The sequence below is a fragment of the Argopecten irradians genome, chromosome 5 (assembly GCF_041381155.1).
Source record: "Argopecten irradians isolate NY chromosome 5, Ai_NY, whole genome shotgun sequence".
NCBI lineage: Eukaryota > Metazoa > Mollusca > Bivalvia > Pectinida > Pectinidae > Argopecten > Argopecten irradians.
The window spans coordinates 37,358,386-37,384,689 of NC_091138.1; the positions used below are offsets into that span (position 1 = coordinate 37,358,386).

At 32.8% G+C, this 26,304-nt stretch overlaps 3 protein-coding genes across 3 annotated transcripts in view; 1 reads left to right on the forward strand and 2 right to left on the reverse strand.

Moving 5' to 3' along the window:
* Positions 1–430: 430 nt before the first annotated feature.
* LOC138323729 (lysosomal dipeptide transporter MFSD1-like) lies at positions 431–11,588 on the reverse strand. Its single transcript, XM_069268532.1, has 14 exons — positions 11,456–11,588; positions 9,975–10,031; positions 9,369–9,475; positions 8,545–8,648; positions 8,081–8,136; positions 7,137–7,286; positions 6,264–6,419; positions 5,747–5,862; positions 5,321–5,421; positions 4,901–5,009; positions 4,208–4,348; positions 3,749–3,888; positions 3,349–3,463; positions 431–2,807 (listed from the first exon to the last, which is right to left on the reverse strand). The coding sequence occupies exons 2-14, from the start codon at positions 9,988–9,990 to the stop codon at positions 2,652–2,654; spliced, it is 1,467 nt and encodes a 488-aa protein (XP_069124633.1). The 5' UTR covers positions 9,991–10,031; positions 11,456–11,588; the 3' UTR covers positions 431–2,651.
* Positions 11,589–16,983: 5,395 nt separating this feature from the next.
* On the reverse strand, positions 16,984–25,812 carry LOC138323734 (small COPII coat GTPase SAR1-like). Its single transcript, XM_069268538.1, has 7 exons — positions 25,720–25,812; positions 25,044–25,098; positions 23,278–23,397; positions 20,948–21,013; positions 20,370–20,473; positions 19,541–19,672; positions 16,984–18,953 (listed from the first exon to the last, which is right to left on the reverse strand). The coding sequence occupies exons 2-7, from the start codon at positions 25,084–25,086 to the stop codon at positions 18,837–18,839; spliced, it is 582 nt and encodes a 193-aa protein (XP_069124639.1). The 5' UTR covers positions 25,087–25,098; positions 25,720–25,812; the 3' UTR covers positions 16,984–18,836.
* The window catches only part of LOC138323733 (small ribosomal subunit protein uS3m-like), a 32,174-nt gene continuing 31,666 nt past the window's right edge, over positions 25,797–26,304 (forward strand). The window contains exon 1 of the mRNA XM_069268537.1: positions 25,797–25,935. Within this exon, the coding sequence (XP_069124638.1) occupies positions 25,918–25,935 (18 nt within the window). The 5' untranslated portion in view covers positions 25,797–25,917. The remainder of the gene's footprint in view (positions 25,936–26,304) is intronic.

The window sequence follows — 26,304 nt, forward strand, 5'->3', positions numbered from 1 at the left end:
AACAACCGTACATCCAACAGATACGGAATTCAAGATGAACTTACAATCTAGGTTTTTCCCAACATTCAAAATTATTTTCCTTGGATATGTTAATTGCAGAAAGAACGGTTAAAAAAGACTGTAGGAAACGTTTTATGTCTATTTTTATGATTTCATCGAGAATCATATCTTTTAAATTACTGAATGAAATAAAATAAGATTTGCTTATGTGGTAGTAATATTTATGAATTCTACCCACATCTCTTTTGCAAATATGACAAGCACGGATTTGTCCTAGGTTTGTATGACGTGTGTCATTGACAGAGTAAAGGACGCTGACACTTCTGAAACGCATGTGTTATTCTCCTTGTATTCTCTGTACAAGGCTTTTACCATTTTGTCTTGTTCAAATCTATTTTAGAAAAAGAAGACAACATTTGGTTTCTGTGTTCGTATACCTTATTTTTTCAAACGGATAACACACTGAAAACACACATATACTAAAACAAAAACTGATTTGTTCTCGGATCTGTCAGTGATGCCCATGGCTACAATCAAATGTGAAAAAAAATAGTTATTTTAAATTTGAAACATTTTTCTGACTTTTCCATGTAGTGATATCAATCAGACCTGAACTGGCACGTGAACATGTCGCATTCGTTTATCCATTTGTTTATGGTTTTTAGATTTGACAAACTGAATCATCACGCAGTATGTGTGAATATAATTACATGTGGTATTATGATATTGCATTCGTGTGGAGGGACATTAATATGTTATGCTGTATTTATTGCCTTATGTGGTATCGTAACCAAGCTTTGAAATTAACGATTAAATGACACTCAATCATGAACAGCGCAAAAGGATTTACCCTCCCATGACTACTAATGACTAATATTTCAATTATGGTGGCAATGAATGAAAGTCCTTCACAGAGTCAACTTTTGTTCACTATATTTAATTAAAGTTAAAATGTACTGTAACGTCTTTCTCGGTGGATTTTCAAGATTGAAGTAATTTCGCAAAAGTTTTTATCTTCAAATTGATTAAAACATTACTTTTGTTGAATAGCATTTCAATTCAACTTCTATTCCTCGATATCCTATTTGAACGTTCTTGTTTTTAAATGGATATCACCTAGGAAGTTGACTATTTTACCGTGTAGAATAGTATTGAAATTGCATTATATATTAGTATCTAAGGTCAAACAATGTATGACAATGATTTACATCCCCTTATACATGTTATTAAAATGTATCGACTACTGTATGTTTTATTATTGTTATTTCCCAACCCCCTATACGGCGTAGCTTATCACACAACCGTGCTATCCCTAGTTAGATTGCCTAACATGATAGCTCGTGGTCTCCCTATCGGTACACAATATATGTCATTGATAACCCATCCGATTGCATCTATAACGCTTACAGTAGCTCCGTCCTGTATACAGAAATAGATTAAACCTCTATTTATTTTTTTCTGTGTTGGTCACTTGATTAGTAGTTTAAAAAATTGTCGCGCATAGGCAATAAGAATTTGCGAGTAACAAGATGAATTAATATAGAAAAAAAAAGTGAAAACGCGAAAGTCACCACGGAAACAAGTTGATTTACAATAATTAGCCGTTCCAGGTCATTAGTTAAAGGACTTTGCCGGGCATGTGTTCCTTGTTTAACATTTTTGCATGATAGTTTTATTCGTGCATGAATTAATTTATGTGAAAAGCATTAAAGACACATACAAATTTTACCAACAATATGCTTCATTTCAAAATTTGCACCAACATAAAATATTGTTGTTATGTGTGCTTAAATAATCTGTCTAAAATAAACAAATGACACAAACAAAGAAAAAGAAATTCCTACTAAAACACTTCAAAGAAAGACAAAAACAAATAGCAAAATGTATGCATATTAAGTGAATAAATATAATGAACGTTACCATTGGTCTGAATGCTACAGTCTTAGCTTGTTTCCAACCATAAACATGTTCATATACAATGTAATTATGAATGGCGCCGACTCCCTCTGTAATTTCAAATTACTTAATTGCCCTATATATACTTATCTAAAACACTCATCTTTATAGTTATTAGCCATTTCTTTTATTCAATGTAATATAACATGCAAAGATATATTTTGCAGTACAATATCATGGAACGTAAAATACACGAATAATGTGTAATGTCCATTCGGGTTAGAATAAACTAAAACGTTTAAATTAAAATAATGTCTTCCTCTAGATCACTGCTAAATAGCATAAGTGAGGGAAAACTAAATCTAAAATCTCACAAAAGGAGTCTGATTTCACCGTTCCACACATTTTTACTGATACGTGCCATTTGTCGAGCAATTATTGTCAAGTGTTGTGGTATCATACCGTATGATTGTTATAACAGCCTTCACTGACTTTAATGAATATTAGAAGTTTATCAACATCGAATTCACTACTGTATTTGATGAGAGTTGTGTATATACTCATCAGTTCTCTGACACTATGGTTATCATAAAATTCCATACGGAGTTATATTCCATGCAATGTTTACAGTATGTGGTAGGGGTTTTTCCAGGGGTACATCATTCCTTCATCTTTGTACTAATTCCATGACACAAAGCATATATGATTTGTGTGGTGAGAGGTTCAGTATATAGTCTGTATCCACTGCTAGGTCCTTACTGTATCCCTGGAATAAGATCACTACTACTAGCGTCTATGGAGACGTAGCTCTGTACACTAGGGGCATCAGTCATCAGTGACGACTTCTCATCCACGAACGTTTTCATTTCTTTGGCATTCTTCTTTGCAAGTCGCCTATTTAATAATCTTCCCTGAAAGATAAAATAAACGACGCATACACTTATACTAGTATTTAGATGTAATTTGAAAATAATTTTAGTGGGAATTATTTACCTGGTGAAAAGTGAAATGAATGGTTTAAAGAAAAGAACTACGGTATATATAGTTGCTAATATTCGCGGGGATTTAATTTCTTAAGATTCGCGGATTCACCTAAGTTCTCAGAATTTAATACATCGCGAAACTTTTCATAAAGATGATTTTATATTTAAGCCTCTTTGAATAATTTGAAATCCACGAAATTTAAAAACTATTCTTTAACTAAGTGTTGTATAATATTGAATGATGCGGATGTTGGAGATGGATTTACATATTATTGAGACCAGTTTATTATAAAATGGCAGGGGTGAAACTGTGCTACGCATGGTATTTTGTTAACGCATGAACCTGATTAACTGTCTTCATTTAACTCATTCACCCCTGAAGACACATTTAGGATCTTCTAAATCAAAGATCAGATCAATCTAATATTAAATTGCAGGGGTGAATGAGTGAGCTCCTCAAAGAACCTACCTTTGATAGATCGAAGATGTTTAGGGTAATAGAACACGCTGTACAGAAGAGAAGCATTCCTAGCAACAGCCAAAGCATCGTCTGGTACTTATGTATAAGGGATTCCCTATTGGGACTGCAAAACAATGGCGGTAGCAGTGCTTAGTATGCATAAGGGAAAGAACAAGAACAAGAGACAGCTAAGATACTCATTCTTATTTTTCTTTTAAACTTTAAATGAATCTAAGATATGTCCTTAAAGAAAACTATGCTTCGGTGTAAATATGGCTATCGTAGAATTTAAATAACGCGATATCTTCATATAATTAAGGGTTACAATTTTTCTTATATGAGAAAATAACAACAAAGACCGTACATACTGCTGATTTAGGTTAGTTGTATATAATGAGGTAGTACTTACTCTTCTGTAAAGCCGAGAAGCTTTCCTGTGACTAAGTTCGTTAATCCAATACCCAAACCTTGGACAAACGTCGCAATGCCTATAGCTGTGCCTATAGCTTTCTTTGGTACGACAATCATGATACACGGCCATAGACACACCTGGGAAACACGATAGGGAGGATCCAGAAATAAAAAAAAATGTTTGACAATGTTACATAAATATATATGCACAATACATTTAAGGTTTTAGGGTCGACCAAGCATAAATATATATGGAATGACATTCAAAGTTTCCCAAGTTGAACGTCAAATTTCTGAAGTCCTGAAAACAGTCATTCTAGCTTAAGTACACCTTTACGACGTATTTATAATAAAAGTACAAAACTACAAAAGTATGAAAGATTTTTTATCGAATTTACAATACTCATCCGATTGTTTAATCAAATTCCAATTCTAGTTGTTATGTAAATGTACTTACCCCCGCGAATGTGTAAGAAATACCAATCCAGACTGTAAGTATTAGTGGGTGTAGTTCTGGGCAATACGACAGCAATGGAAAGACAGGTAAGGTGAATATACAGACAGCAAAAAGGACCATCCCGTGGCAGTCTATGGCTCCCTAAAACAACGTATTGAAAGCACAATAAGAAAACATGAATACTTAAAATTTTTGAATAGTACGCGAAAAATGATCTTCGGGATTTTCCGTTTTAAAGATGCTCCACCGCTGACAAAAAAAATTTTCTCAATAAATACAGCAGCAGAAGAATTAGTATTTTTCGTCAGCTACGAAAGTTACTCACTTTACACCATTACCTCCAAGGAAAAATTTGAGCTTCTTATTTTACATAAAGATAAAAATATTAAAAATAATTAATTACATCCCAAAAAAATCCCTGGCACTATGTCCTATACGAAATAAAGCAGTGATTGCGCATGCACCAAAGACAAAATGAATTATTTTAAATTATTTTTGTGTTAATTAGACATGTATATACATCATATAACGTGATATAAGTATTATTTATGCTCTGGCGGCGGTGGCGCATTTTTAAAGTACTTAGTATATCTTTTTGTGTAATAATATTTATATACTGTACTGTTTATTTAACAAAATGCCCTGTAGAAATGTTTTGTCAAAAATCTACTAATATCAGTTGAACAAACTCACCAACAAACTGCCAATGAGAGGCGAAGTAACTACTGATGTGTCGTATATAGCTCCAGTAAAATAAGAGGAGGTGGTTTTAGAGTAACCATACCTATCCTGGATATACTTCCTATAACAATACATCGAAGGATACAGTGGTCTTAAAGGGGAAAAATATGTAAATATAAAAGATATTATCCTAATTGATAAGTATAACTTAAATTGTCTCTTGTCAGCTAAAACATGTGGAACATATATATAGATGTACTATATACCAGAATACCATCATTACTAATTTAAAAGATCAACTTAAATATGTTAAAAGATATTTTTGTCATTTTCCTTTACACGTTACGCAAATATCGACAATTTAATGCCTTAAATGAACTGAGATAATATCGTACTAAACCTTCAGACGGATCCTTATTTTAAAATGCTTACGTTCCGTTTCCCACGAAGGGAAGGTAACTGGAGTAATATGACATTATCATGAGGCAAACTATCCAGTAGGTCACCGGAAAATCCCGAATGTCCTTCCGAGACTGTAAACGTATCGAAATATCATGTTTATATTAACTATTCAAAGAAATTATTCACGAGGTTTTCCTTAAACCACAAATGTTTTAGGACTTATGCAGGAATGAAGGTAAGACCATGTCATCAGCCTTTATTTCAACAAATTATTATTATTATAGGTCAAGGTCATCGACGACGTCCTTGTGATAATTATCAGAAATCCCAAAAAATAGAAATACTGTACATTATTTAAAAGGAATTTATATGGAAAACGCTTTCCGCGTAGATATTACAAAAAAAATAAGAAGGTAATAAAAAATATTTTAATATAATTTTTAATATTCAACTCACCACAGGCAAAGCTTTCATATTTATTTTGCAGTCATCATCGAGTTGCTTTGTGCCGTAATAGTCAACCACGGCTAGACTAATAGCGGATATGACCCCTATCACACAAGCTAGTGTTCCTGTAAAACAGTGCATACATCTTGACCATTATAGAAGCTATCGTACTAAAAGATGTCTTATGGAATAGGACAATAGTTAGTTTAGAGCATTATTTTTACAAAACTTCTAACGTGAAATTTTGTCATATCCATACAATTGAAAAACGGGGATAAAGAAAAACATATATAGCTATTCTGTATTCTACAGTAATAAATACTTATCTCAATACCAAAGTCAACTAATTACATAGAGTGGCGTATTATTACATGGAGATAATCTTTTGAGTTAAATGTGTGTATTATTATTGAGACTTGTAAAATTGTTATGGATTATAGACATTAGTCAATCAAAATTGAATTGGTTTTATGTATGTATATTACTTACTGGTCTGAATCACTACACGTCTAATAAGATAACTTACCCGTCCAAAATGCCCATCTTATTCCATAAGTTTTCGCTATGTTTGCGGTTACGAGATAATTTGAGACGTTCCCCACTCGTAATGCAAATATCACAAATCCATATACAAATGAGATTCTGTCTTTGAACCAAAAGGCAACAACACGATCCTGAACAACTGAAAATATAATAAATTAAACCTGAGATAAGATAAAGCATCATTAAAAAGGACTCCAGTTTATGCATCCAAAATACCATTGTCTGATAAATCATGAACCGTCCTCGATTTCCAGGGGTTACGGTCACCTACACCACTGGAATACCACAGGAAACGTAGGTACTCTGCGTGCGATATCGGATGAACAGCTAAGTTGGTTCTTTCATGAATATCAACAGAATCGAACTGTGGTACAAAGTATGGCTTTGATGTTAAACGTCGCACTTTGCAAATCTTCAAAGGAATTATATGTAGGCCTGTGATTGGACAATTTTGTTTTTCTCATGAACTACCTTCAGTTTTTTTCTATATGTTCCAGGGGTAAATAGATCGTAAATGATCGTAACCCCTTGAAATCGAGGATGGTCACAAATACGCACGACTCTGTTCAGGTACAAAAGTCATTGGAAATAATTCTGGTATTACAATGTACCACTTTTTCAGAGAAGGAGAAAAAAATAGATTTTTCATAATTATTACACTTTTTGAACGTAAAATATCTGCAGTATTTGTGTGGTTTATATGGAACCATTAATTAACGTTTTGTGTTACATTTCTACCAATGATGCATTTTAAACCTCCAAAATACATATAGAAAAGTATGGCATATAGAAATGTTCATGACCAGTAACGGTAGCCCCTGGACTAACGAGGATGACAGGTGCCTAGTTAACCTACTTAGTGACGATCCGCTTCCTGCACCGATTAACAAACGGCCACATATCATCAAAGGGAACATGGCGGTCGATCCTCTAATTCCCTCCATGGAAGAAACAGCAAACAACACTGAACCAATAGTTGCCATCGATGTCACGATAATCGCAGATACTGAGAAAAAATATCAACCATTCGTTTCAATATCAAATCTGAAATTTAATTTTTGTTATTTTTATTGTATATTTAGGTATTGTAATTCTATCTCCAGTTTATTTTGCGTATATAATCTTGAAAGATACGACTTTTTTTAGTCAAATGAAATGTGTGAAAATCTGTACAAGTGTACAAGGTACATAAGGCACATGGAAACACCAAATTGTACAAACAAAAATTTAACCACACCCCATTTTGGCACAAAACGCCAAATTTTTCTGACGCCAAAGTATACTAATTTACGCTAGCGTTAATCCTGACTGATTCCGTATGAAAAAAAAACAACAAAACATACAACTTCTATTTTTTTCTATGACTGCGATATAGATATTATTTTATATGCAGCATTTCGCTATCATATTGCACTTTGTTATATGCCTATTTTCATTATCAGTTCAAAAAAGTTTTTTTCATATTCTACGGTTAAAGTATACTAATTGTTATCAAGAGCATGGTATCTGTTGTTATATCAACTGATCGCTCGCTCACATGGGATTGGTCGATCGCGTGTAATTACAGTGCACCTTGTCTAAAATTCATGTCACCCGCGGGACCGGCATTTTTGACCAGTAAATGTTGGTTTAGGTTTATAAAGGTTTTAACACTACAAATAATTACAATAAATCAAGACGGAAAATGCCATACCAGAATATACAGGGTCGATTTTGACAAGCTATATACTATATATTTTGTAAACCTCATGATCAGTTATATACAGTATATACAATAATTTAATTACCGCTGATTTTTACCTCTATTCCCGATCCTGTCAATCATGTATCCTCCCGGTAAGGCAAACAGTGCATTCCTGTTTACAACAGAAAGTTCACTCAGCAATCATCATTTATCTTATAAGACAAAATTAATATCAAGTCAAGGTTGGCACTGAATAACATTTCGCAGGGAGACACCATCGAAATATCCCATTGGTGCTCTAACTCGCATGGATAATTGGTTATGCATTGTCAGTTTCTAAGATTAATAAGTCATAAATGTTATACCTCATTCTACTTTTTTCAATTTTTATCTAAATTCACGGAAATCATTTTGACATCGAAAATAGTTACTTTCTCCAGCAAATATCCCGTAAAATAAAAAAAAACCTCCAGTGCACATTTATGTATAAAGTATAATTTTTGTCAGAAAATTATTTAAGATGCAAATTGTTGTTTCGGTTATGTTGATGGGATATGTTCTATAGTTACATTATACGTACATCCAAGAATAAGCTGTGTACAACTGGTTATATCGGTAGGGGCCTAGCCCCATACACCCATCACAACAGGTCGCATTGCTAGAAATATTCATACAAGGCCCAGTCTGGAGTTAAAAAGAAAACCAATTTTACAAATAATTAATATATACTTTTTAATACAAGATTACAAGAACTTAAAGTATTTATGTGAAACTTGGTTGATACGAACTCGGGTAATTCGACAACCCGGCTTAATACGAAGTACTTTGACGGTCCCGGCCGAATTTCCTCTTTATATTTGTTAATAACTCGGATAATTCGAATTCGGAAAATTCGAAGAACTCGGATAACACGAAGTAAATTTTGGGTCGGAATGATAAAAATCATACATAAAACGTTCGTATAACTCGAAATGAGATTTTTTGAACAACGAGATCGCCGAAAATGCCGATTTCTTTTTCATAAATCTGCCGTAGACCGGCTTTTCAAAATATATATCTAGATTTTCTTGTTATAATTTTGCAACTACAATCGGTGATTTTGACATCTCTCTTTTTCGCATCGTTTTACGACATGAAACTAGTCTATATATACCAAAAGAGTAAAGAGATAGTCAGTGGACATAAGAACTCGCTTAATTCGAACACTCGGATAACTCGAAGTTTTATCTCGGTCCCTTCGAGTTCGTATTAACCGAGTTCCACTGTATCTATTATAGCATACTCATGATAAATTCTATTAATGTAAGCATTATAAATATATAGATAAGGCCATAATGATGACATCTAAAGACGATGACGACGACGAGGATGATAATGACAATGATGAGAAGAGGATGTACTCACGTCCTGGCCCTGTATATCCGCCTGAACGGCACTAATGATATCAATGTTGAAATAACATCCAAACGTCATAGAGCAGTCGAACACGAGGATCAGATAACGCCATTTCCCTGTAGAATAAAGAACACAGTGATCAGATAACGTCATTTCCCTGTAGTATTTAACAATAGGATAAGATAACGTCATTTCCCTATAGAACACAAAAACGTGCATAAAATGTAAATTACACAATTCGTTTTGTATACAATAGATATTATTAACAGAATAAAAATTATCGACCATGTGCTCCGGAAGACAAATGCTTCTCTGCTACCGTCTTGCAAATATTGATTAAACGTAATAAAGCTACAACCTCAAATAAAAACTGAGTGTTGACATCGGAACTACACAAACCCACATATATGACCTCATTGTGGAAAGACAATCGGAATATTTTCAAAATATATTATTATTTTATAATGTTGACCAAAAAGCTTTCCCTCTGTCTTCGTTAACCAGGACAAAACATGGACTCAAGATAATGGTTATATGGCCTTGAGGTCATCACAAGGAACATATTAGTACCAGTAACATTTCGTTACTTTTAGTGTAAAAATGTCAACTACTTACAATCTTCGACTTTCATTTCGATTTGTGAGTACTTCACCACGCAGAAAAGACATCATCCTGTAGAAATTATATAGTAACGTGTATAATGAACCAAGTTCGAAAAGTATTAGGATCACATATGGATGTATATCGTTATGTTGAAAAATTATGTATTTCACGGTTCAAATTTTCATTTGCATATGTTTCCTTTTTTCCACCATGTCATCGATTTGTCTTCAATATGATATTTTCACTAACGTGGAAAACTAACAAAGATAACTAAGGTATTAGCCCTGTTTGGATATTTTGTATGATTTCTTAGGTGTACTTGAAGTTAACCTGCTATAGACACTGGTAAGCATAACGGTATGACGGCGTGCTATCTTATGACAGAAATAAGTTCTGAACCCAGTGGACTTCTTTTCTGCAGAGTATATTTTTCGCATATTTTGTCACAATTTACAAGCTACATAACAATTTACGAGTCTACAGCAAAATCTAACACTTTTTGTTAACTTATTTGTGTTCATGTACACCTAAGATGTGATATATAGACATAGACATGCAGAATACACAGACTAATACCTAAAGATGATTCTTATAATTGTGACGAAATTAGTTGAACTACATTTAACACCAAAAGAGCCGATAATAATACAATATATAAAGAACTGACTAGATAAACATAGACCGCTGACGAGACAGAATGCAAGTAGATACGAAGAAAGAATAAACGGAATTAGCACTGAAACGTTAGAAAATATGCATGCATTCATATAAAATAAATGAACATTAATGAGGTATGTAAAGACATTGAAGAATTGGTATTAGATTAATGTGTCTTGAATGTCATTTTTAGCAGATTATTTTATAGGCATTATTAGGCAACTTTATGTTTGCATTTCCTGGCATTACATTTATTTTATTAAATATGAAACGAGAATAAAAAGCCAAATTGGCTAGTCGGTAAGGCAAAGTTTCTCTCAATAAAAAAAGTCTTTAAATTATGTTTTTAAAAGGCGAAAAACATGAAAACAAACTTAACGTAATTATACATAAGGTATACATGAATCTTCAATTGATGGAGAAACGTACAGTGCCGATTGCTATTGTCAACACTGGCTAAATTACGTGTATATATTTGGAAAATGAATTGCCAAATTATCGTATTTTTAATTTGATTTTGAAGTGATTCATTCATAAAATCAGTAAATTCGTATCTAGAATATAACTTTTAAATTCGTATCAATTTCTTTTATATTTACTATATCAGAATTTCAATTGTGGCATGCTAATGGAGTTCTCTATGTTATGAGTTTTAAAACGAAAACAAAAAAGTATATGTTCAATCAGCATCATTAACATGGCATAACACACATGAATATTATAATGTTCTCAACATCGAAAGAAAATATCATACGTTTATCAGAAAGTAAGTTTACAAAATTCCTCATTCACATTTAAATAATTTAGACACTAAGTTTAAATCATCATAGACTTACCATTACTGTTGGAGCTATCCAGCTAAAACCTGTGTACATCTTCACAGAAAGTGACATTTGTTTACATTGAATAACAGGACATTTAGACCGTTATGTTATCAGACTGACGATATAGACAATAGTTGCGTGTAGATCACATGTTAGATAAAGATTCGTCTAGTGATCGACATTTACTCCCGAAAATGTGTCCTTCCGCCATATCGGGTCCAGACATGGACTGTCGTTATCTATGTAAATAGGGGTGTCTTACATGTAGTAATATATGTTTATTAAAATTGTATACTGACCGGGTTGTTTAAAAAATTGTCGTTAAATTATTGCTACTCACATACATAAAATAAACTTATATGGATCCCTTATTACAATAAATAAAAATAAGAAGAAAAATAAAGCTTTTAATAATGATGTAAGTATACACCTAATATTTCAGTGCTTTTTTGTGTTTTTAGGTATTTTTTTATATTTTCTTTCGCGTTTTTGTATAAACTTTTGCATCTATTATATTTTCTAGATATAAAGTGTAAATAGGGTAATGTGAATACAGTAATTTTCATTACACTGATTTCAAAATGCGCGAAAATTTGAGTACGTCAAAATCAGTAAGATTAATTACAGTAAGGTTACAATTTCATGCCATAGAAAAAAAACTGCATCATCGATAATGAGAAAGGATCATGCAAACGATGAGTTGATGGCTACATACAATATCATCAATGTTGAATACAACTGATATTCTATTTCTTGATCTTCACCTCAATAAAGCGAACTTTTAAGAGGCCAATTAGGGGGTCATTGCTAGGTAGTGTCTGTATATACATATGTTTTTTCTTTTGCATTTTCTCGCTTAATTACGTCAGTTGATGAAGTGACATAAATCACAAATAACACATAGCGTGAACAGTATAAAATCTACTGTAATATTATATAAAACCTGAGTATAAAAATGCCTTATTGTTTTTATTGGTATCATCCGTAAGCGTAGCCCCTCTATCAGTTGATGTTATATTTGTATACTTGATAAAGTAAATCGGTGACACGAACTTCAACTGCATAGACACACACAAATGTAGCTATTACACGTGTATTTAGATAGTTACATTTTTTGCACCGATGGCCAAATGTAATCAAATTAGCAAACGTTGCATAGTGGCTGGTTCGCTTTGGAGTCATTTCAAATTATTGTGTGTATGATTTGATAGTTGATATCGTATATATGTAGAAAGTTATGTGCGATTTAGCCTTGAAATCGTAGAATATTATTATACATTTAAATTTACATACACCGAAACCCGATGTATGTAGAATTATTGTAGGATATTGTCCCGGGGTATTACAAGTATATATAGATGTACCATACTCGATATTAGTTATAATGGTATAAACTCTGCGTCTGACTGTGATATGTTTGTTTATCCATTTGCACCTATTAAAACCGATAAAGACAATCTTACTTCTGTATCTCTTTTACCTTGTACTTAACTGTGATATTATATATTTATGTGAATCTTAGGTGGTCAACATAGCTAGCTATATACAAATTATGCCAACAACAGGGTCAGTATATTGTGATAATATGTAAAGTAACGTGTATAAATTTTACTCAACGGTTTACTAATTTTAGTGTCTCATAAGCCGAATACATCGATGGCTGATTTGTACCATTTCGTCACCCACCAGAATGACGAAAATTATCAAACCATAATTTTTGTCTTTCACCCCGAAAAACTTCGCGTTATTGAGGTGAAGATCAAGAAAAAGAATATCAGATGTATTTAACATTGATGGTATTGTATGTAAACATCCACTCATTGCTTGCTTGAACCTTTCTCATTATCGATGATTAAGTACTTTTAAGTTATGGCGTGAAACTGCAGGCTTACTGAAACCTTACTGATTTTGAGGTATTTAAGTTTGTCTGATTGTGTATTTTTTTTTAAATATTAATTTTGTGTATAAACGTGGCTCTCTTGCTGTCGGACACCTTCACTGACTCCAAGTAAACGACCAATCAGAATGGGAGGGAAGGGCTTTCAACCAAAACCACAAACAAATCGTCACTTGTATTTTGTTCACGGTTACTTTAAAGGAACGTGGCGATCAGCAGAACGATCGAAAGAAAGGCAGTGCGTTTATACATGACATTGTATACTATTTGCTGTGTGTCTTGGTTAGTCATACCTTTAAGTTCCATCTGTAAGTATCTGAGGTATCTCTGATTTGATATCTTCTAGTGTATGATTAAGCTTCGGGAATAAGGTCAACAAAGAGCACTACAGCTCCTGCATATTCGATTTAACTGGCATGCAACTTTAAACAATATTTTAAGATTACTAAGAGAATCTCATTTTCGTAGAGAACAGAAAGAAATGTTCTGTGAAGGCGATTTAACATATATTATAGCTGTGGTAGGGTATTTTTATTATCCTTTTAGCGTTTTTTTATGTTGAAATATCTCACGTGCTTTTCTGTTTAATTACATGCAGTCTTTATCATTATGTTGGTAAGAAGAAATATCAGCTTTCAGTCGTTTTTCAGTGAATTGTACTGGGAAATGATCACAGCAGGTAAGCTATCCATAACGCTCAAAGTGAGGAGGTGGGCTTTATCTTATGGAAAACACATACACCTCCATGTAATTTCGTTTTCACATTCTTTTGTATGTCAAACGTACATATACTTATATAACCTTAACTTATAGGCTTGGTAAGTTGATGTCTGCAAAAAGTATACTGAATATGAAATAATAATTTAATTTTGTAAGATATGAAATATACGTCTCATAGCATCAAGGGTCACATATGGTCTCTGTAGAATATTTCTGTTATTGAATTAAAACAGAAATCAGATTTTTCGAAACAAAATTGCAGACTTTAGTCAAAACTTAAGTTTTACGCCTTATGTAAGTTCTATCTGGTAACATATACCACTGTTATGTATCTGGTAACCTATTCCACCGTTATGTATCTGGTAACCTATTCCACCGTTATGTATCTGGTGACATATTCCACCGTTATGTATCTGGTAACATATTCCACTGTTACGTATCTGATAACATATTCCATCGTTATGTACGTATCTGGTAACATATTCCACCGTTATGTATCTGGTAACATATTCCACTGTTATGTATCTGGTAACATATTCCACTGTTATGTATCTGGTAACATATTCCACCGTTATGTATCTGGTAACATATTCCACCGTTATGTATCTGATAACATATTCCGCCGTTATGTATCTGATAACATATTCCACCGTTATTTATCTGATAACATATTCCACTGTTATGTATCTGGTAACATATTCCACCGTTATGTATCTGATAACATATTCCACCGTTATGTATCTGATAACATATTCCACCGTTATGTATCTGATAACATATTCCACCGTTATGTATCTGGTAACATATTCCACCGTTATGTATCTGGTAACATATTCCACCGTTATGTATCTGGTAACATATTCCACCGTTATGTATCTGGTAACATATTCCACCGTTATGTATCTGGTACATATTCCCTTTATGTGTTTCAGTATCTGTAATATCATATTCCACCTGGTTATGTATTGGTAACATATTCCACGTATGTATCTGGTAACATATTCCACCGTTATGTCTGGTATCTGGTAACATATTCCACTGTTATGTATCTGGTAACATATTCCACCGTTATGTATCTGGTAACATATTCCACCGTTATGTATGTACTATCTGGTAACATATTCCACCGTTATGTATCTGGTAACATATTCCACCGTTATGTATCTGGTAACATATTCCACCGTTATGTATTTGGTAACATATTCCACCGTTATGTATCTGGTAACATATTCCACCGTTATGTATCTGGTAACATATTCCACCGTTATGTATCTGGTAACATATTCCACCGTTATGAATCTGGTAACATATTCCACCGTTATGTATCTGGTAACATATTCCACTGTTATGTATTTGGTAACATATTCCACCGTTATGTATTTGGTAACATATTCCACCGTTATGTACGTATCTGGTAACATATTCCACTGCTATGTATTTGGAAGCATATTCCACCGTTATGTATTTGGTAACATATTCCACCGTTATGTATCTGGTAACATATTCCACTGTTATGTATTTGGTAACATATTCCATCGTTATGTATCTGGTAACATATTCCACCGTTATGTATCTGGTAACATATTCCACCGTTATGTATCTGGTAACATATTCCACTGTTATGTATCTGGTAACATATTCCACCGTTATGTATCTGGTAACATATTCCACCGTTATGTATCTGTATCTGGTAACATATTCCACCGTTATGTATCTGGTAACATATTCCACCGTTATGTATCTGGTAACATATTCGTTATGTATCTGGTAACATATTCCACCGTTATGTATCTGGTAACATATTCCACCGTTATGTATCTGGTAACATATTCCACCGTTATGTATCTGGTAACATATTCCACCGTTATGTATCTGGTAACATATTCCACCGTTATGTATCTGGTAACATATTCCACCGTTATGTATCTGGTAACATATTCCACCGTTATGTATCTGGTAACATATTCCACCGTTATGTATCTGGTAACATATTCCACCGTTATGTATCTGGTAACATATTCCACCGTTATGTATCTGGTAACATATTCCACCGTTATGTTGTACATATTCACTGTTATGTATTGGTAACATATTCACGTATTACGTATACAACATATTCCACGTTATGTATTGGTAACATATTCCACCGTTATGTATATTGGTAACATATTCCCACGATTATGTCTTTCACGTATATCCGTTATTTTGGTAACATATTCCACCGTTTGTATCTGGTAACATATTCCACCGTTATGTATCTGGTAACATATTCCACCGTTATGTATCTGGTAACATATTCCACCGTTATGTATCTGGTAACATATTCCACTGTTATGTATCTGGTAACATATTCCACCGTTATGTATTTGGTAACATATTCCACCGTTATGTACGTATCTGGTAACATATTCCACCGTTATGTATTTGGTAACATATTCCACCGTTATGTATTTGGTAACATATTCCACCGTTATGTATCTGGTAACATATTCCACCGTTATGTATCTGGTAACATATTCCACCGTTATGTATCTGGTAACCTATTCCACCGTTATGTATCTGGTATTCACTGGTAACATATTCCACCTGGTACTATTCCACCGTGTTTATGGTATCTGTAACTTAGATCGTAAATTCCACGTATGTATCGGTAACCTATTCCACCGTTATGTATCTGGTAACCTATTCCACCGCTATGTATCTGGTAAACTTTTCCAAGGAACAACCATGATCAAAGCAGTTAGTGTTATTGTGATCTGTAAAAGTTGGAAAATGTGTCTCGAGCCTGACTTGATTTGCCTCTTCTAGATCTGCTTCAAGATTTTTCAACCACACGATTTGTATATCTTCTGCTTTGAAAATAGTTTATCCTGAACGAAGGGAGAGTACTCTATGTATATGTAAGAAAAAAACCACAAGTGTCTTGTTTATTACAAATTACTTTATTTACGTTGTCATTCCGAAAAAATAGGCAACACAGTGATGATATAATCTGTTACGGCTATACTGTGTTTGTAAATGTTGGTTAAATCTGACGATTGGTGACAATGGGAAGGACTGTCAACCAACAGCATAAACCAAATTATACCAGCGATATTGTACAGGGCCATGCATGTTATTGATTTGAACATTAACAAAACATAATTTCCATTTTTAGATATGTTCTACCCACGTCGCTGGTATTGTTCCACCCAAATGTGATCATTCTGTATCCTTTTCAATCTTCAGATAAAATTTAAAATTTATTAGAACTTAATTGTCGTTATTTATCATTTTTGTAAGAATTCATGATAAACTTATACTTAATATGTCTTTAGTTACATTTTGGTGCAGATCTTATTCTATGAGTCGTCTTTCCTTTTTTATAGGAATCATTAATGAGTGTTTGTATTTCAATTGAACTTGAATCAAATACCAAAAATATTATATTGAATACTAATAAACAATATTCAAATGACACATGATTCAATTATCAACCAATAACATTTCCAATGAAATCTTTACTTACTTTGAATACAAATTAAACACAAATTAAGTAAAATATGATAAATTGTTAAACCTAATAATTGATAACGGTGAATGTATCACCAAAGTTGACTAAATACATTCAAAAAATCCTCAGGGGAGATAATTAGGGTATAGAATCCCTATATGGTTGTCTTGTTTGAGGGTCTGTTTATTGTACAGAAAGAAATTATACTTTCTTTAATTCCACCAATACCATTACATTATACAGAGTTAAATGAAATATCTCAGCAATTCTTTTCTTTGAATATTCATGTAATATTGACAATGCTTCACAAAGCTCAATTACATAAACCACAACATATTAGTGATGTTAATACCATATCGATGTTTCTCCCAAGCCTGGTGAATTTGATAACAGATATGATGAAGTATTTCAGTAAACTCTATAAATGATCTACATATAAGCTGGTTAAATACGTTTTGTTAAATACATAATTCGTATTTGCAACATTTTATTTGAAACATTAAAGCAATCAAGATTTTTGGAAGTAACATCATACAGTCCATGAGTTAATAAATATGCTTAATTACGCTTTAATATCAAATAGTGGCTTATTTGATTTCTGTCTTACTAAATAAGTGAAATTATATTTGAATATTTTCACTGATGACAGAAATTCATGGAAAATTATAATCCCAAGATGACATTGATATTAAGTTTTATACTGGAGATGAAATGTCAACTACTCCAGTATCTTAGAAAACAATTGTTGACGTTTAGTTCGCATATCTTTTTTAATTTTCCAGGAACAAGCCTTTTCACAATTTTCTCTTTGTTTTCCAATTTTAGTTAGTATGAACAGAAATGTGATCTTCCAAATTCTGTAACAATATATCTTTTAAAGGTGTTAACAAGTACGTGAAAAAGTATTAAACATTATGATATGAAAATAAAGTTATGTATTACAACAGGCAGATTCCAACAAAAGTATCGGAAAATTAAAAGTAAAACCCGGTAGGTTAAAAAAAGATAAACAATTGCCATAGGTTTGAAATATTCTGGAAATAGCCACAAGAAAAAATGAGAATATGTCTGTTCATTCATCACATTGGTACAACATTCATACACACCTCACACCAAACCTCTACCTATATCATACACATACAACTGTTGGGGTCCTCGTCGTATAGTCCAGGTAACTACCATTCCGACCATCACAAATACATGCAGAAGTTGGTTTCTTGTCATTCTTATATCCATCCAAAAACAATAAAACTAAAAACATTCTGTCCTAGAGTCTGTCTGTCTTAATTGATATACTGTGCCAGCCACCTGAATCCCTCGCCGTATCCCTGTCGCTTCAGTACTGAACACATAAACAGCTCCATCGGACGGCCAGGAAGTTCTTTTCTTGCGACTGTACCCTGTGTAAAAATAAATACATTGACAATGCACTTTAAAGATAAATCTTTTCTTGTAACTAGTACTGTACCCCATGTAATGTAAAATCATTAGCAACACTTTTACAGAACATGTATTAAACATTTTTTTATAAAGAAGTGTCATCTCACACATTATAACATCAATACAGTACACCATATATCAGGGCCTCTTATTAATTGAGCAAAATTTATATCCTCACTATGTATATATTTCAGCTAATTTCACTTCATTGACCTTACATTGTACACTGCCCTCCAAAAGTTGTGTTACACATGCAGTTTTACAAATATATATACATATAGTTCAGAAATCTGTACAATGTAAATCTTTTTAATACAAGCATCAGTATATATTATTAATCAATTTATCTACTTATTTATTTAACTGGGTTTTTTTTTTCTTTTTTCAAGAGTTTCTTAAGAGATAAATTGTTAGCAAATTAATATATGTAACAGAACTTTTGGAGGGCAGCATAGTTCAAAATCAGAAAATTGATATCAAAAGTTGATATCAGATAGCCAAGAGACATGTCACATTACGGTCTTGTCCTACAGTTAAAATTACCTACCTTGCCTGTAGTCTGTCCATGAAGACCAAACCAGTGTCTGATTTCATCCTCACTGGCGGCACCAGCTTTGTCGATCTTGTTTCCAAGGACGAGTACAGGGGCGTGAGCTACCTGTTCATCTGTTAATAAACTCTGTAAAAACAAATACATACTTAAAATATATAATATTTCATAATATCTATATTTAAAGATGCTCCACCACCGACAGAGCATAAATGATATTCATCATTTGAACAATAATTGGTGTTTAATCGTGTATATATATGTATAATTAACACAAAAAATAATATAAAATAATTTACTTCGCCTTTGGTGCATGCGCAATCAGTACTTCATTCCATATAGGATATAGTGGCACGGATTTTTTTAGGGATGCAATTAATTATCTTTGATATTTTTAATTTGAAGTAAAATTAGAAGCTCAAACTTTTTAATGCTGGTAATGGTCTAAAGTAAGTAACTTTTGTAACTGAAGAAAAATACTAAATCGTCTGCTCCGGTTTTTGATAGTGAAAAAATACCATTTGTCAGCGGTGGAGCATCTTTAATATTCACTTCATATATAGTTGATGGTTGTTTTTTTAAATCAAGGTTCAGCTTTACCTCATTCCAAATTTCTCATCTCAATACCTGCCCAAAAGTGATTTAGCATTTATTTATAAGTACATGAACTTTTAAGGAGAATTTTGAAGTCTATATGCCTGCCATTTGATTGAAAATATAATATGAATGTGTACAGAAACCCATGTCCTAAAACAAGATCAATGACAGAAATTTTTATCGGGTCTCCAAACACGATACAAATTTTCAATCTCGTTTCCACACTTACATCTAATTCTGCTTTGGCTTCTGCAAATCTTTCTTTGTCACACACATCTACAAGGAAAACAATACCATCTACGGCAGGGAAGTAGTCTTTCCAAACACGTCGAGCTAAAAAAAACAACAATCATATTCTTATCTAAACTCATTCCAGTCCACTTCAGGCTAGAAAATTACCACATCAAATAAGTAGTTGTTATGTCAAATTGATTCTAAATAATAAATTGAATCCTAGAGATTAAATGACATAATTAGTTCTGAATTTATCTAAATTCCAATTTTCATTCTTTTTTAAAATAAGACATATAGCTATGCTGGCACTCTGACACCTATTTTTCTAAGATTCTACATATAAGAAGTTTTGTTAAATTTACAGCAACCTTTTTGTAAAATGATGAATATTTCAAAGGAGTTTAGGGCAGTTCTACATTGTTTGTAGCTGTACGTAAATTCCTAAATATCTTGAGTTGATAAAAAGTGTTGCTTTGGTTGGAAGGTTACATCAATTACAATGATAGATGCTAGCTACATGTAATGTAGGTTGGTTAAGAGTTTTGATATTTAGTAAATTGTTGAATGTATTACCTTGCTGATGGCCACCAAGGTCAAAGGTCGTGAACCTCATACCACCCATGGACAATTCTTCTGATGCTGAAATAATATATACAAAGAAAATGCTAAGTGTCAAATTTAAAAATTACATTAATTTCTTTAGTACACTGTAAACACAAAACGATATTTAAATATTTTAGTAAATATTCAGTTGTATCAAAACATGTTTTTAAACCACATATGTAGGGTTGGACACCACTATTAATGAAACGATACTGGCATTTTAACTATACCGATACTGATACTTTTGAAGAAATACACTGGTTTTCTAACATACTACATATATATTGCATTTGCTTTTACATTGTAATTATATAAGAAAATACAAAAGTTATATTATGCAAACAATGCAGTTTACATTACAAAACAGAACTGCAAGACTTTTGAAGATCATTTTCTTACAAACACTGCCCGTCTCCTTCATTTAGTCACTTTTTTTTCAAGTGGATTTCCTTAGAAAATCATGTGTTTATTTTTTCAAAGTACTGATAAGAGTACCAGGTATTGATACTTTTCAAAACAGGTATGTACTGGTATTTTTTTTAAACGAGTAACGATACTAATATCGGTATCGAGTTCCGTATCCAACCCTCCACATATGGCATTATACTGAGATTATCATCAAATCAATAGTCCATATGTTGATATATATTTTATAATGCAATTATTTTGCACTGCTGCTCCTAATCTCAAGATACTTTAGATAACTCATGATATATTGATTATTTGATACATTGAGCTTTTAATATTTCTTTGTGATATATTGATTGTTTGCATAGATATATCTACATTAAAATTTTAATTTAAACGAATAGAAATAAGGACTGGAATTATCCTGCATGTATCAAATATTAAAGGAAATTCAAATTGTCTGCCGAAAAGCCAGCCACACAGGTACAACGCTCTATTGAATCCTTAAACAATATTATTACAGGTATACACCTGTGTATGCTAATGACGTAAATACATGCAACAGGTGTTTCATTGTCATTATATATACTATACATCAGTACTAAGCTTCATCTGTAGGTTGTAACAAGAAGTACATAAATTATAAATATAGTTTAAAACGTGAAGTTCGAGGCATAAAATACAGACAACTTTACAATTTTATGTTAATCACAATAAAATAGGATACAAGACAATTAATATACAATCCAATTATGGATTCTGATAAATCACAAGTTTAAATCACTCAATGTGCATGCAGGATATGAAATATTCACAATAACACAGATTCTTTAAAACGATAATATTCATAACTTGTTAGTTAATTAGTTTTGTATACACTTTTTTGAATGCATATGTTCATCATTGTTCGAAAGTAAAAAGCTGATATTACTGCAATACATATGATACATATTTTTTTTCCAATCTGCTGCTTATAATAATATTCAAAGTCACATGCATATGCCTGTTGCCAAAATTTCACACTTCAAATCTACAAGTAACTCTATAAATCAATACATATTTCTGGGCACAGTCAGCATCTGAATGGATAGAAGAACCTTACACTAGTCCATGCCATGCATTTCTATTTATTGTTTTAATTTATTAGAGTTTTATATTTCATATGACAACAGTTTTAGTCAATCTAAAATAGTAACATATGGATTATCTAATGATTGGGTTGACTTGTCTTTATAAACATATTATATATATATTATATGATTTGTAGGTGTCATTTTTACTGTTAGGGAACCATTACGGTATTTACCTGCATGGTTATATGATGGCACGTTTACCTGGGAACTGCATTTAATAATTGATCACATGGATTCAAACTGGCAACTTTGTATCTTAATTCTGCAGTAAATGGGTACATTATCCATGAGCCTTAGCAGTAATTTTATTTCATTATATACCCGGTAAGTTTATCTTGCTGCCATAGTACCTGACAACTTAGCAGCCCTATGATTGTGGGCTTGTAATATACCGGTATGTTAGGTGGCTTAACATTATCCAAAAAACTCCTTCAAAGCAACCTTTATGTATTTCATTATTAGTAACATTCTTTTTAGTAACACTATTTACACTTGCAGCTCATGCAAGAGTTTAAGAGAAGCATTTTGCATTTTTGAGTTTTAATTTGGACACCGAAACAGAATTTTTTGAAAATGAAGACAACTCTGCAATCTGGAGAGGAATTCAAAATTTTGATTTTTAACCGTTTGAAGAATTCAAACTATAGTATCTGTTATGAAAGGCTGTTTTATATCAATCCAGCTATTAGTGATCATGATCAATAACAATGATTTCTTTCCTTGACATCACTGATTTAATGAAGACACTGCCATGCTTACTTGGGTGCAATGTGGGAACGTGCTGGGCCATTCGGTCATCTTTGAGCATGTGTAGTAATGTAGTCTTTCCAGCATTATCGAGTCCCAGGAACACAAGCTTACCAGACTTTTTATATAAACCTACAATGACAAAAGACCATGCAGTTTTATGTACTATATATGTATATATTTGGCAACTGTGAACTAACTGTGAAACACAGCAACAACATGCTGTTTTTGCAACATTGGAGAACAAAACATGTACTGTACAATGTCAGGAGTTACCATCAACATTTTTTAAGGAATTTACTTTCGTAAGATATATATATGTGTTACAATATGTTCTTTCTGATGCTGAAAATTCAGTCAATTTGCACAAACACAGAAACTTGGGATAAGTCAATCATACAAAAACAAATTCAAAGTTTCAAATACACTGTACGTACATGCATGCACAGTGACAGAGTGGCGATCAAAGTTTTTTTAACTGACATTTCTGTACATATATTCTGACCTGTCTACTCGTGACATTGTACATTGTAACACAAGCTCTCCATGCACCGAGCCATGATGCCGTACTGTAACACACTATACTCACTGGGATGGAGAGTAGGGACTGGCTGAATTAAATGACCTTCTTTGAGCACACTTAATAGCGTGGTTTTCCCAGCATTATCCAGACCAAGAAACAGCAGTTTCCCGGACTTTCTTGTCAGTCCTTACATGTAACCATATACACATTGTGAATTGTAATTACTGTTCAACTTCATCTTTATGTAACTACGACAATTTTATTATACATTGATATGCCAATAGACATTGACCTAGGTCAAAGAGACAATTAGCAGAGCTACGTTGGCGATAAAGCAGTAACTATGATATAACTACATGTACATATAAATATATATTGACATCAGAATTTTCAGAGGACATGCTGGTGACAAAGAACTGGAGCACTTTTATTTTATATGCTAATTAAATATGTTCTTCATAAAACTGAATTTACAACTTTTCTAAAAACAACTACCCAGTAAAACTTTTATAACTCATCAACAATTACAACTGGTAGTTATACACTTCCATCTTAATTGATATGCAATAAGCTTTTAGGCGAGTGGCATATCAAATTATTTAAAGAATATTACAAAGCCACAAGATAAGATTCTACCACATTAACTAGTACCTATGTAAATACATGTAAAGAAAACTTTTGATTTTGTTTCCAAGATAGGTAATGGCTCCATTTGATGCTGTAACTTACACGTGACATTTTATTATATCCACCCCTGGTCTATCTCAAAGTTAAACTACCAACCACAGGCCTTTAGAGATTTTCCTTTGAAGTTTACAGGGAGAGTAATGCTCAATTTCAATACAACGCATGGTCAACCAAAGTGTTTTTTAATAATTCAATTCTTTATAAGTACATCAATGGAAATCTCTGCAGGACTGATTGGTCAGATTATTTTTCTCTTGATCATGGATGGCCTTCAGTATGTAGGATGACAAAAGCATTGAATATGCTACCATTTTGTTTCAAATGTACATGTGCCCTAAATAAAGTCATGTGGTGATGAAAGTCACCTGATTTGATCAACTGAACACTGTATTCCAACAGAAATACCTCACAATACTTATGACTTTGACATGCGGCCACATGACATGATTGGAGCCTGGAGGGGCCAATACTATGTGATCATAAAACAAATTAAAATACATTTTGGTTTCATTTTAACCTTCAAGTGAGTATGGATCAGCAATGAGGTGGGATATTTAATAATAATCACCTAGATAATTTAAAATTCCTGCAAACCAGTCCCACAGAAACATCTCTGAAATAACCTGAAAAGAGAAAAGGATTAATTCATTAAGATTCCATACATGTTTTAGTAATGTTATGAACATCTACACACTAGCCTGAACCCTTGGTATCTTTTACACAAATTTAAAACCAGCAGTATTGTTTTATAATACACATTTTAATGCAATATTTGTCATCTTATTTGTTTAATTAAGATCGCTATCAGTTTTTTTTTTTGCAAAGAATTAAAACAATACAGATCAACTGAACATCTGTAATGTAACGTTAATAACCTTTATCACGTTAACGTTACGTTACTGCATTACATGTTGTACATCAACTGTACAATTGCATAACTACTTTCGAACTCATCTGCATTACTCCATAATTTAGTTGATAATTGTTGCATTTATTTTTTTATGATACAATTAAACATATGTGTATGACAACAGCATATGTGTATTGTAAAGTATGTAGTCATTTATTTGACCAGTGAATCACTGAATGACAACTGCAATGTGAACCATATTACGTTTTCTGGCAAGTTCAATGGAGTGTATCACTTTTAGCATGATCCCTTCGTCAAAAAAACATCGAACATAGTCTCCATATAATTTCAGTATTTCCTGGTGTGGTTCAAATTGAATGGACGTGAGAATTACCTTTCCTACAGCCTCTTTCTTTTCGTACAAACGTAGAGACGAAACTGCACTTTGTACACGAAAGCAAGATGGAAGAAATATAGCGATGTAAGAAGAAAGTTGATTGGATAAATGAAGAATGTTGACCAATCAAAATGCTTTTAACAAAGCGCGATTACATGTGAACTTCCGGTGTAAAATTCCGGTCAAGATCCAGGAATGGCATCGGTGCTATTGGTGCGTAAACTAACTTATGTCACTATATATTGATTTTTCATAACATCTGTTTTTCATTACACCACAATCTAAACTAATTTTTAAGATATTGATTTGGGGGAATATCCTTTATGAATGGAATATCACTGAAAGTAGAAGACCGACATTCGGCGACTGTTTCGGCACCAAAAGCTAAGACATTTCGGCAATCCATTTACATTTATCCCCACACTAACCAGTAACCACCGCCTAATTCTGGTAAATAATAATTCATGATAAATAAATACCTACGTAACCAAATTTCAAACACAACAGTATATGTCACTAGTTTAAATCGAAGTCATGTCTGTACATTACATTCAAATAAAAGTTTCCCCCAAGTTCGTTTCG